General features: G+C 37.0%; 1 protein-coding gene across 1 annotated transcript; it reads right to left on the bottom strand.

Annotated features, from left to right (window-relative positions):
• Positions 1 to 1,384: 1,384 nt before the first annotated feature.
• Positions 1,385 to 4,948, bottom strand: LOC122641421 (myb family transcription factor PHL5-like). The gene is made up of 7 exons (XM_043834657.1): positions 3,903 to 4,948; positions 3,542 to 3,755; positions 3,389 to 3,465; positions 3,239 to 3,278; positions 2,044 to 2,098; positions 1,770 to 1,839; positions 1,385 to 1,671 (listed from the first exon to the last, which is right to left on the bottom strand). The coding sequence occupies exons 1-7, from the start codon at positions 4,512 to 4,514 to the stop codon at positions 1,462 to 1,464; spliced, it is 1,278 nt and encodes a 425-aa protein (XP_043690592.1). The 5' UTR covers positions 4,515 to 4,948; the 3' UTR covers positions 1,385 to 1,461.
• Positions 4,949 to 13,102: the final 8,154 nt, after the last annotated feature.

Below are 13,102 nucleotides of genomic sequence, written 5' to 3' on the forward strand. Positions count from 1 at the left end.
GAAAAGCAAACCGAAACCAACTCAAATACCATAAAAAAAAAAAAAAGGCAAGAGATCTCTACTTGGTGGTATTTCTTACGCCCTCTCACAGTGTCCTGTGAGAGGGTAGGAAACACGAATTTTTTCCCTATCCTGTTCCTTGCCCGATACAGTGGTCCAGTTCCTCTCATAGGGAGGCGGAAATGACCACTTAACCTCCCTCGGGCAGTATGTGCGGGCAGTGGGTTAGGTGGTCATTTCCACCTCCCTATGAGAGGAACTGGACTATTGTATCAGGCAGGGAACAAGAGCCGATAATGATCGAGGAAACACCAAGTAAAGATCTTTTTCCAAAAACCTTTTTTATGTATATATATATATATGACAAACCGAACCCAATATCAACCCGAACAATCTAATAAGAGAACAAGGAACAAAATTGGACCAAATTCGAACCTTCCCTTATTAGTTTGTTTTGGATTTACCCATTCTCACTGCAAAACCGATTCAACCAGATTGAAACCAGACCAAATTGATCGATTGACACCCCTAGTCCTAAGCTCATAGATGGTAAAGGTGTCAAACAGTTTCGTTTTGGTTTTTCGGTTCAGTTTTAATATGTACACATCGAATAATTTTAAAACCCTCAAACTGATGAGGTTTTATTCAGCTCTTATTCGGTTTTCATGTATTCTGTTTAATTTGGTTTATTTAGTTTGGATTCGTTTAGTCGATCTGGTTGATCGAGTAATTTTAAAACCCTCAAATTTGCCTTTTTAATGCCAGAACAGTCCATGGGTCAACATCAGCCTGAACCCTAGAAGTCTAATTTGGATAGGCTGATCTGGACCAATTTCCGCTTCAGCTGGAATTGGTGGAAAATCGGTCTGAATCAGCCTGAACCCTAAAAAATCTGTATGGATCGATCGATTCAAATCAGCAGGAATCGTGATCAAGGCTCAGGACGATTCCGATTCAAATAGGTCGATTCGACCAATCCGATTCTGGGTATTAAAACCCTGGTCCAAATATTCATGGTTTAGAAATCGGATCAGAATAGATTGAATTGGCAATTCGACTTGAATTCAATTAGTATTGGTCCCATGTCTGATAAAATTGCAGTTCAATGTTCTTCTAAATTGAAAATGGAAACTTTTGTAATCATGATTCTATAATTGCCTTAAACTCTTAATAAAATATCGTAATCGTCTTTTTCAAATAGAATCTTTACTTCTTAAGCAGAGAATTGGATTCCAAGATATTAAAATTTAATAATCAAATTTAGAAGGTTTAACATAATCGTGTTAGATAATGATTACAAAAGTTTCTATTTTAGTATTGATTTAATTTCACTCCCCTTCCCTTTGTTTCCCTTGCAACGAAACGAAGCTTGTAGTTTGAACTTTGATTGATATTTTAATGAACTATTTCTAGGCCCGGCTTACAAAGTTTAAGAACAAAGAATGCAGCACCAGAAGCTAACTAACTTATTTCGGAGTGGAAGTAGGAACTCTCAGATTGTTCTCCTACAGTAGAAGCCTGAATATCCTCAAGACTATTTAACTTTTCAGGGAACAAATTATCCAGATTCTCAGTCTGAAAAAGGCTCTGGTTTGTTTTCTGCTGCTCTTCAAACATCATTTTGAGTTGCCTCCCTTGTTCTTCAATCCGCACTTGTAAATTTCTCTGAATCTGACAGTAAGGGAGTGGATGAATAAGTGTTATGGTCTCTTGATGAAATATATACGAGGACAGAAACAGAAAGAAAAGCCATGTAAGGGTGAACACACCTCTAATTGTTCATGGAGATGCCTCTGTACATCTAGTTGCTGTCTCAGTGCTTCTGTGATTTGCATGCAACTATGATACAGGTGATAAAATTGTAGGAAGTTTAGCTACATGTGCATATGTTAGTGAATACTATATACTTATATATAACCTAGTTAATAGTGTAAACAATATAAAGTCAGAAAGTTCTTGAGTGATAAAATAAATGTTTGAGACATCCAGTATGCATGTTAATGATTAACCAAGGCAAGAGACTTCATGTCATAAGAAACTTACGTTTTCGTATCAATCTGAGCAATGTTGTTGGAACATGTTTTCCGGTCCGACTTTCCTGCAATAGCAACAGAAAACAGACATTTTTTTTTTTTAGTTTCCTGTAACTAATTGATGGCCATAGAAGGGATTCGAATTATCATACTCGGAACTGTTACTTGTGAAATTTATACTCAGATTTGTTACTTGAGAATTTATACAGAGGCATAATTAGCATAAGAAACTAGTAAAATGTTTGAGGATATTCTCAACACTGCATGTCTCAACACTCACATCAGTGTCAGCAAACTAGTTTCTCTAAGTGGAACCAAAAAGAAAGAAAAATGATTCATCATCTAATCACTGTGTAATATTTATTAGCACTTCCTCCTCTTCTAGCTTTCAACATCTAGACATGGATGGCTATCGACAACCGGAATTCGATGCTTGTACGTGAATAAAGTGGTTAATTCTGAGCATCCCCAGCAATCCAGAATGAAAGGAGATCCCACATGCAAGCAAAAACATGAAAATAGATCAGTGCTGGGGTGCATTAGAGTTGCATCATAGGACCCAACAATGCTTTAGGCTGGCCAAAATATCATAGCTTCACGAGCCCATCCTCGGTCATTTTCAAAGGTAGTAAGTAGTACCAAATGTTAGATGGATGAAAAGGGGCAGGAGAACAATGTAACATAGATATGGACACATAAACCACTGCCAGACACCAATTAGAGGTATTAGATACCGAGAACATCTAGGAGACTTGATAAACTACATTCATGTTAGTTAACTGATACAAAAAAAAGAGTGTACCTAGTGCACGAGGTTCCCGCCACTGCGGGGTCTGTGGCACCTGATACCACTAGGTCGCAATGGAGCAACCTTACTGTTGCTCTGAGGTCCAACCTCATTATGCAATCTAGATAGCAATGATACATCTAGCAAGTGTAAATAAACCCAAAAATCAAATCCAGTTTGAATTTCAAATGGTTCATTATAAAAGCCTGGGATTATTAGAACAAATTATTGTACGCCATGCAATAGGGAGAAGCTAGATTATTCTCCTATTAGAAAACTCAAAACAGCACAGTCAACATTAGCAATCTATAGAGCAATAACTGATGGGTATCAGATTTCCATCAGCTAACAAGCTCACAAATCTAATAAAATGAAATCCATTCAGTAGTAACAGATGAGTAAATGATAATAAATTTACCTTCTGCAGATTCTGGCATGTACTTGGCAGTTCGATATTTCTGTCAGGCAAATTAAAAAGGTTCACTCATGTCCCCCAAAACTAAATCACAATCAAGTTAAACATCCAATGTTGTGTACTTTGCAAAAGGGAGGGGAAGAGAAAACCAACCTGCAAATGGCTTTTCACATGGAAGATGGTCAATCCTTCAGAGTCCATCAACCTCAGGATTCCCTTCGGAGTTGCCTCTGCACTCAAGAACAAATAATATGTCATTTGACGGCTCCTTTATTGACTTGAACAAGTTCTTATCATATTACTTACTGTCTGCACCTCCAAGACGATTCACTGATTCAACAAACCGCTCATGAAGATCTGGAGTCCATCTAATCCGTGTTTTACTTGACGCTGCTGCTCCAGATGAAACAGGACTGCCAGAAGTAAAAGAAACACCCCCTGAAGTAGGTCTTAGAGATTGCCTGTCCGGTTGATGATGGAAGCTCGGCTGTGCTAGAGCGGTGAATGGATTACAACCAACCTATAAAAATTGAAAAGCCCAAATCCAATCAAGCTAATTCTTCTCTATAATTATGCATATAATTAAAGCCACATAACTTGAATGACTGGAAAGAAAAATCTATATGATGTCAGAGACTGGGAGAGGAGGGGAAAGAAAAGAACTTACTCTAGGATTCTGACTTCTTTGAATAGGGACTGAGAGGTGCCTATTAGCCAAGGTGGCCTCCTTACCAGCCAACTTATTTTGCAGAAGAGGGATGTAGTCACTCCCTCGCAAATATCTTGAGGAGATTCTATTGGAGTCATCACAAAATACAGATTTCTGATTGCTATGCAACGGAAGTTTCACAACAGATTGCAAGGTATCCCTTGATTGAAGGTCAATATCATCATGCTTTGCTGAGTTAATAGAAAGGGGATCCTCATAAGGCTGTAATGATGGAATTGCTAGCTCATAATTCTTGTGAAGCTGGGGGCTCCACGGGAATGTGTCAACTTGAAACTGGCACTGTGGAAAACCTATGTAATCTTGAGCTGTATAAAAAGTAGAAGTTGTTGATCCAAAATGACTTGAAATTGTACCAGCAGGATTAGCACTCCTGTGGTTTTCCAGTAGAGATCCTCCTCCCATAGCGGATGATGGAGATTCGAAACAAACTCCCATATTCCAAGACTGCCGAGAACCAAAATTTCCAGAGGAGCGATCAGATAATTCCAAAGAATAATCACTCAGCCATCCATTGTTTGGTTCTTGGCACTCAAGCTTATGAGTGTTCATTTACAGGAAATCAGAATTTTGTATACTATGAAAGAGAAAAACTACAAAACACTGGACAGACTACTTCACTAGCACCTAGAACTGATCGATTACCATCTTCTATCTTAATTGACATCAGAACAATAAGAAAGTTTGTTTGGTTTTGGGTGAATTCCCTCAGAAAAAACACGTAAAATCAGAAAAGACGATGAAGCAGAAAGGGGGATTAACATCATACTTTGAATTCAAAGGTCTTATTGGAGAAATTGTCTATTTCTCATATTCTACAAGACTTCTAACATAAGATATTAATTTGAATGCACAACCCCATCAATCTTTTATATTATTCCTAAGATGGATAGAGATGAACAACATCTTGATATACCCAAAGCCCAATATATATGTAAAAAAAATGACAAAAATTTATCAGAATATAATTAATTAATATATTAACTAATTAAACAAACAAATGTCTGTTAACTCTATATATGAATAAAATTGGAGTGTTTACTGTGAAACGTTGAATCCTAATTCCTAACTATAAAAAGGTGGTCGGTTCTAAAATCCAGAACTTAAGTGATTCTTAAAGAGTCTTATCACTTTTGTTATCAGAAATCCGGAATTTTCTGCTATGGGTATCAGAAGCTTAATAGTTTAATGTGTGAGATACTGGAATTGGCATAAATTCACAACCCCCAACAAGCCTTTAATTATTCCTTAAATGGATAGCTAGGAAAAGTAATTTAGCCAAAAACACAAATACATTGTGCTCATTTCCAATAGAAAAGAAAAAAAAAAGATCACGGCCTCTGGGTGCCTTCACTTCCCTAAAATTGAATGTTTATACGTTGGAGTATACATTTAACAATGATACAACAGATCATAGAAGAATTTGATTAATGCAAAACCAAAAACAGAAGTTAGGAAACTGCAACCAAGACAGAAATATAAAATAAATCCACAACCAAGTCTACAAACAAGTAAAACAGAGAGGAAGGGGGGGTTATAGTCTCCTTTTCCCACTTGGGTACTCGAAATTCGACCCATTATAATACTCCAACGCAATGGACAGAGAAGGCAGGCGAGAGGAGAAGAAATCTGAACATTACAAATACAGAGAAATGTCAACATCTTCACCCTCCTAGAGAAAGAGAAAAACTATTACCTAAAATTTCTATATGGTTCTTTCTGATTTTTTTTCACTGTTTGACATCACGGACTGAAAGAAACCATGATTTGTTTTTGAGAATCTTTGAGCGACCATTTTACCATATCTGATGATAAGAAAAGTATCACAGTTATTCTAATAGTACATGCATAGTCACAGCTGTTATTCCCAGTGAAGGCCCGATAAGAATCAAATGTGATTTAATGTTGGAATTCGATGGGAAAAAGGCTGATTCCTTTATGGGTTTGATGAGAAAGGAATAACCAAGTGCATTTAGGAGCCACAATAGTCAAAAAGCACAGAAAATTCCATCTTTAGCACTTAAAACTCACTCTACCTTCCTGTCTGTCGAGCTCAGCTCTTTGGATCAAATTCTATCCCCAACTTCTGGAGTCGGAATGTTTGAGAAATGTGTACTTAACAGTTAAAACTTTTTTCCCATGTTTAATTTAGGGAGACTGAGCAAGCGGCAAGGGAGCGCACCAATCAGGGAGCCATGGCTGTATGGGGCATGGGGAGGAGAGCGAGGAGAGACTATAAGAAAGAGCTTACATTAGAAACATCTCTCCCTCTCTTCTAAATCCAGATCCTTTTCGAACTGTTTGGGCGTTCAATTTTTCAGTCACCATCCAACGATTGAGAGGGTTTATACACACATTCTGTTTTCCTCTTTCTTACTAAGACGATAAAACTTTGATAACGATGCGAATTCTGGTGGTTTTTGGCTTGCACAATAAGGTTGTAAGAATCCATCATGTGTTTGAAAAGGGAACCAAGTGGCAAACTTGTTAGCTAGATAAGACATACCCACACCATCTTGACTTTTCGCTATATCAATTGTCTAGGTTAGATTTATTTTCCATAGTATTGTGACTCTAGGGGTCCAGTGATCCTAAGACTTATGTAAGCTGTGTTTTCCTTTTCTTTCTCCTCGAAATGGAATTTGGAGATTTTGTTCCTTAAGCGTGGAAAAAAATTTTCAAAATTTTGACAGATTAATAAGTCAATTTTTTTTCAAGGATAAAGTTTTCCTCCACCCATTGAGGACGGTCCACCCACCATCATAGTATGTTTTTAGGAAAAGAATTATCTGAGCAACGAAGGGAGAGTAGGTTAGCCACTATTTTAGGAATTAGTATCGGATCAGTCGTATTAGCCACGATTGGTATCAACATGTGATTGATATGGATCAGCTAGCATGGTACAAATGTGGTATTTTTTTTTTTTATGTAAAATGCTATTTTGGTTTGGTATAAGTATCGATATGTACAATTCGATAAAACCAATATGTATAGGAATCAATATTGGTATAAGTATTGACAATAACTGATACCATGAACTAAATCCATGACGCTAGCAACCTCTCCCTTTCTCTCTCTTCTTTACACATAAAACGACCTCACAAAGCCTCCCATGTATGAAACCATATGTTGTTTGCTTAGAGAACCCTCTCCCATGTTTTTATTTCATCGTTGGGAGAGGATTATCTAAATGGGCAGCTTAAAAAGGAATCTTCAAGCGGGCACCTATATATTTGTCACATGTCAATGTAAAGTGGGTCTCCTACTCACATGTAAGGTTTCAGCCTAATCGGCATTCTCTTGATGGCCAAATCTAAGTTTTGAAAGATCTAAGACTATGAAAGAGTGCACAGTAATTGCCAAACTAATAATAGGTGTACTTAGAAACTTTTGGAAATACATGCCAATACATGGGAGGCTCTCTTTTTTTAAACTTTTAGGTAGAAAGAAAACAATCATAAGACTAAGAAAAAAGATGAGAGTCTACATCATAAAATTTTGTCAATCCTTGCCCTTAAAGTTTCTTTATGGGAAAAGATATTACAGTCACATCCAAGAATCACTGATTACATTCTTAATATCATAAAGAAAAGTAAATATTTTCCAAGTTCAGCACCCCATGCTTTGTTGTAGTAGGTCAACCAAGCTTTGACAGTCAATCTAAACACTTCAAATTTTGATTGTTGTATTTCATTGAGCATTTCCTTTGCCTCGGCCTACAATGTGTTGCCTTAGCAATCTAACTCGAGATACGTGGGAGGGTATTTGTTTGATTTAGATTCTAAAATTTGACATATGGCCAATCATACCACTATCTCAATATCCAATAATCAAAACTTCTATTACTCGTCCACATGGTAGATATTCAGTTGCCCGCTTGGAGATTCATTTTTGAGTAGCCTGCTTGGAAGAACTATTCCCTCCATGGGCCATATGACTTGATGGTTCACCTAGACAATGATAAATTCAAGAATAATACAATAAGTGAATAATATAAGAGAAAGGGTTTAATATAATGTCAGAGTGCAGTTTTGCACCACTAGGAGGGAAGGGAGATGAATCATCCAATAAGGGCAGGCATTTATTGAGGCGAGAGAGTGCAAGACCCATGGGTTGATGCGAGAGAGCATGCACAAGAATCTATGCATTGATGTTGTGCGCCTCCTTTTCCCATAATATTATTAACAAAGGGAGTGTCACTGTTTAATGACACCTCTGTTGGTGTATTTAGAACTTGACACACACATTCCATTGCTCATTATCTTATTCCCAAAAAACATTTAACGTAATTTTTTCAAATGCGGGTAAATGACTTTGAACTTTTTGAAAATCCCTTTTTTAGCCCTACATTAAACATTGTATTATTTTTTAAAATAAAATAAGGAACAAGAAAAAATAAGGTTATAAATCTATTGATACCTTAAGGGGTGTCAATAAGAAAATTACACTAACATAAATCAAATTGCAAATAACATAAAGAGGAGAGAATGCTTGCAAACAATGACTTCACCAGCCATGAAGGGCTAGGAACCCTCAAAGACTACCCTATGGGATAAAGCCTCAAAACAGAGATTCCCTAGTAACCCCAAATTTAGCCATGTCATCAACAAATAAAGTTGGCAGAATGTACCATGCAAGAGAAAAATTACTGTGTGCTTAAGGATTGAGCTTTCCAAAATGCAAATAAAATGAACTTAGGTCACCCTTCTATAATCACTTGTACCACCCTTCTTGTTAAACAACCCAATTGCCTCAGATTGGACAAGGGGGGAGAGGGGGGAGGAGGGGGAAGGGTTCTTTGAGCAAGTGGCTTAGGGGAACATACCAATGAGGGGAACATACCAATGAGGAGCAACAAAGAGGCTTCCTATGTAAAGGGTAGAGAGATCACTTTATGTGAAGAGGAGAGAGAGAGCGAGCTAGCTAGTGTACTAGTGTATCCTCCATGGTTGCTACTTGCTAGAGAACCTTCCCCCCTTAGCTGGAGATGGCATCCACCATGTGGAACCCACTCATGGTAGATGCCATATAGGTGGCTCACACCCATTCTCGTACGAGAATGGGATCTGCCTCCCCCTCCCAAAAAAAAAAAAAGTTTATTCTTGGTGTAACCAAGGCATCATTTTGTCCTCCACTTTTGACTTGTCTTAGATAAGACAAAAGGAAAGATAGGTAATTTGACTAAAAAAGACAAGTTATTGAGGGTGTTCCCATTATGTGGTCAACTTATTTTCATATCCATTTATATCCCAACAAATGTCTTCCCCTATTTCGATAGCTCTGACCCTTATTGTACATAAGTTTCTTAATTTAAAGACCGTTTCATTCAAAAAAAAATTCAATACTCAGTGTAATCAACCGTAACTACACCAAACACAACCCAAAAAAGAAAAAAATACAAACAACACAATAAAAAATCAAAACTTTACTTGAGATTTTGAGTCTCTTGCCCATGTTGTGGTTCTCATCATATCTGCCACCTTCTAAATTTCTTATCTCTCCCTTCTTCCAAATAGACCAAATGAGTAATAAATAAAAAATAAACATTACTTAAGCTTTCCTCTCTTGCCTGAGTAGGTTTCCATTTTGATAGAAAATGGTCACAAAAGTAAACCCAAATAGCTGTAAGACAAAAGATGACTAATAGATTCCTCATTGACAAACACAACGTGCACCCACAATGTTAAGAATCATACTTATTTATTAAACTTAAAGAAATTAAATATGCATGAGAATAAAAAAAATTATTAAACAAGTGAAAGCCTTCATGCGGATAAAAGACACCTACAATGTTGACATTTTGATGATACACCACTAAGTATTTAATATAGTTCTTGTTTATATGTTGGATATTTTGGATAAATTATTAATAGATAAATGGGGAGCAGTTCTCTGTGCAGCAGCGAAGGCTGCGCTCAGGCACATGGGGGTGGGCACAATGACCACCCTGCCCCCTGAGTGGCAGACCCATGTGCCTAGGCACAGCCTGCGCTGCAGCACAGAGAACATTCTCCTTAGATAAACATAGAAACTTCATTTTCATCCCTTCTTGGGGACAAGGACAATTGTGAGGACCATGGCAATGTAGTATCAATTAATTATATAAAATAATAAAAATGATATATTTGTAAATTAAATTCACCTTTGCCATCCAAACTTACCCTTTGGAGTCTTGAAAGAAGAGCTATATAGATCATAAACTACTTTATAAGCTTCAATAAAGGGAAAATCTTAGGCTTGGATGTCAAGTAAAGAAAAAAAAAATTTAAAAAAAGTTGAATTTGAGGAGAGAGAGAGGGACACATAAATCAATCATTATATCATCATGATTTTTGTCTTATTATAAGAGATAAGGGCTCAACGCACACTTTATGTGCTGGAGGCACCCAAGGATTGACTCAATCGTCGCCTACAACGAAAGCTGATAAAAATCCTTATTAACTTTTTTTTGTGGTAAGATTCTTATCAGCTTTGACACCAAGTTAAGATTGAAGAAGATAGCACACAAAAATATAACGTGGTTTAGTTCTTTAGGATCTATGTCCACAGAAGAGGATAATTCCACACTTTGAAAGTCCAATGAGTCTCTCATCTTATAGGAGAAGAGGATGAGGGAATCATGGATAGATAGGATGATTACAAGGGATTGGTACAAATAGAAATAGAAGGAAAGATGTAGTGAACATCGTATCAATTTGGATAAAAATCCTTATCAGCTTTCCTTGTGTATATTAGGTTTCCTTGTAAGTGACGATTGAGTCAATCCTTGAGGTGTCTCCAATGCACATATAGTGCGCCTGGAGGCCTTAACTCTTATGCTCATTATGTTTTTTCTTTTTTTGGCATCCAAACATAGTTTTATGAATCAACATCCTCTACTTTCGCCTACCCCTACTTCCATGTGCGCCTTACACACAATGAGGTGTGTAAAGATCACCTTACCCCCACTAGGGCAAGGCGCTCAGGCAGGGGTAAAGCGGTCTTTGCGCATCCCATTGTGTGTAGGCGCACATGAAAGTAGAGGCAGGCGGAAGTAGAGGATCCGGACTCTAGTTTCATTGTAATCAAGGTTGATTATAAGAAGATTATAAATTTATTTTCTTACCTTTTTAGTATAGCATGTTGTTTTTTAACTGAAGGTAAATTCTATCATTTCACAAAAAGCTGTATTAACCGACTTTCAACCTTTTGGAAATCTTTTGTTTACCCTTGTATGAAAAAGTACATTAAATAACAGGGAACAACGACGAGGGACAAAAAAGTAAGAACCTAGCTTTCGTAGTTCACCACTTGGCGACAACAATTTATTCCTTTTAATTAATCAGCCAAAAAACTATCAAGTTGGGATGATTCAAAAGAGGAAGCAACGAAATACCTTGCATGGCAATCTTACATCTCGAAACATGGCTACAAGATTTGAGCTTTGTTAGCCTAATAACTCGTTTAATCGGGTCCACTTGGCATTCTTACACTTGACAAGCAAGTAATATTTAAGTACATGAAGAAGAATATGAAAATTCAATTCATACACAGCACACTTTTTTTTTTTTTTTTTTTTTTTGGGGGGGGGGGAGCAATTTGGATCCTCTACTGCTGAGCTGTTAGGTAGGACCGTGCTGCCCAGACACGGTGTTGCATGCAATGTCCGCCTTACCCCTGCCCAAACGCCTTGCCCAAGTGGGGATAAGGCGATCTTTGCACACAGCACCGTGTCTAGGTAGCTCGACAATAGAAGATCTGGATCGGGAGGAAGTGGGGGTATTAATGCATTTACAAGTACTATAAGATGCCAAATTTGCAAACATATGTTTTTAAAAGGGGTTCTTGGGTATTAAGCAGAATCCGGTTAGATGGTAAAATCGGCATTAGCTGTTGGACCTGAATAACTTAATTTACCAGAGGATTTCTTCTCTTAGGATTTCTCAACTCTTCATGTATCAATTTTTTAACAACACATGTCCTTTCTCTTCCACAAATATCCTTTTAAATACTCTAATGGCAATATGGAGGGTATTTATGAAAAAAAAAAAAAACACATTGTAAATTGTAGGCTCTATCAAGTATAATACAAGGATTAATTTTACAGAATATTTTAATATTTTATAAACTAACTGAAAAAAAAAACCACAAATTTAATTAATCTGTGATGATACAGAATAATTTTGTTTTTTATGAACATACAAAATAAGTTTTTTGGTCAATTACCCAAAAAAAAATTGGAAAAAAAAAGTCCAACAATAAAATAGGGAGTCTTAGGAAGTTTTTCTTCTATTCTGGGATAGAAATCCAAACAATAAAATAGGGAATCTTAGGAGGTTTTATCTATACCTACATGTCCATCCAAAGTATTAAAGAAAGTTCATACTTGAACAGTTGAACCCGGTATTCAGATTTTGGAATTTCAGGATATAATTCATTTGGGTATAACCAAAAATTCAATTAACCGCTATAATATTACAAAACTCTTATTTGAAAGCACCCCTTCATATGAAAGTTACCCAACACAATCTATCACCATCGTTGGGAATTGAATTTTACTCTGCCGAGTCTGATCCTGATTGAAATTGGTCGAAATCAGTATCAATAACCCTAGACTCGACCCTCAAATCTGAAACAGTTGAAAACGAAATGGATCACATGAATTTACCATTCCAACTCCCAATTTTGAAACCGTCATGTTTATCACCAAATCTTCTATTCATGAAGTGCATATGGGGGAAAAATATGAAGCCTTAAAAAATCGTCTAAACTCGTTCAGTACCACATTGGCTCCCATTTTGCCATGTAAACTTCCGCCAAGACTCGAGAGTTCTACTGGTCTGAAATCTTCCAAATCCCATATTAGAGCAAGCATGTTTAGAGAAAGACCGTTGAGAGACATACATTGGAGATACTACCGAGTGTGAACATTATCAACACTAGAATTACAAATCAATGGTCTAGCATCTGCAACACCACACTAAATTAGCTGGAGAAACAAAAGCAGTCATTCAGTGATTCCCAAAGTGGCATCACCTAAAAGAGTATAGTGAGAACACACTGCATTAGCATAGGTTGTCACCAAACAAGAGAAAAAAAACCTATTGAGGACAGCTGGTAGTGCAACTGGTTGAGAACAAAGAGTAGTAGAAGCCTTGCTC

Source organism: Telopea speciosissima, chromosome 10 (assembly GCF_018873765.1).
Source record: "Telopea speciosissima isolate NSW1024214 ecotype Mountain lineage chromosome 10, Tspe_v1, whole genome shotgun sequence".
NCBI classification, from domain to species: Eukaryota; Viridiplantae; Streptophyta; class Magnoliopsida; order Proteales; family Proteaceae; genus Telopea; species Telopea speciosissima.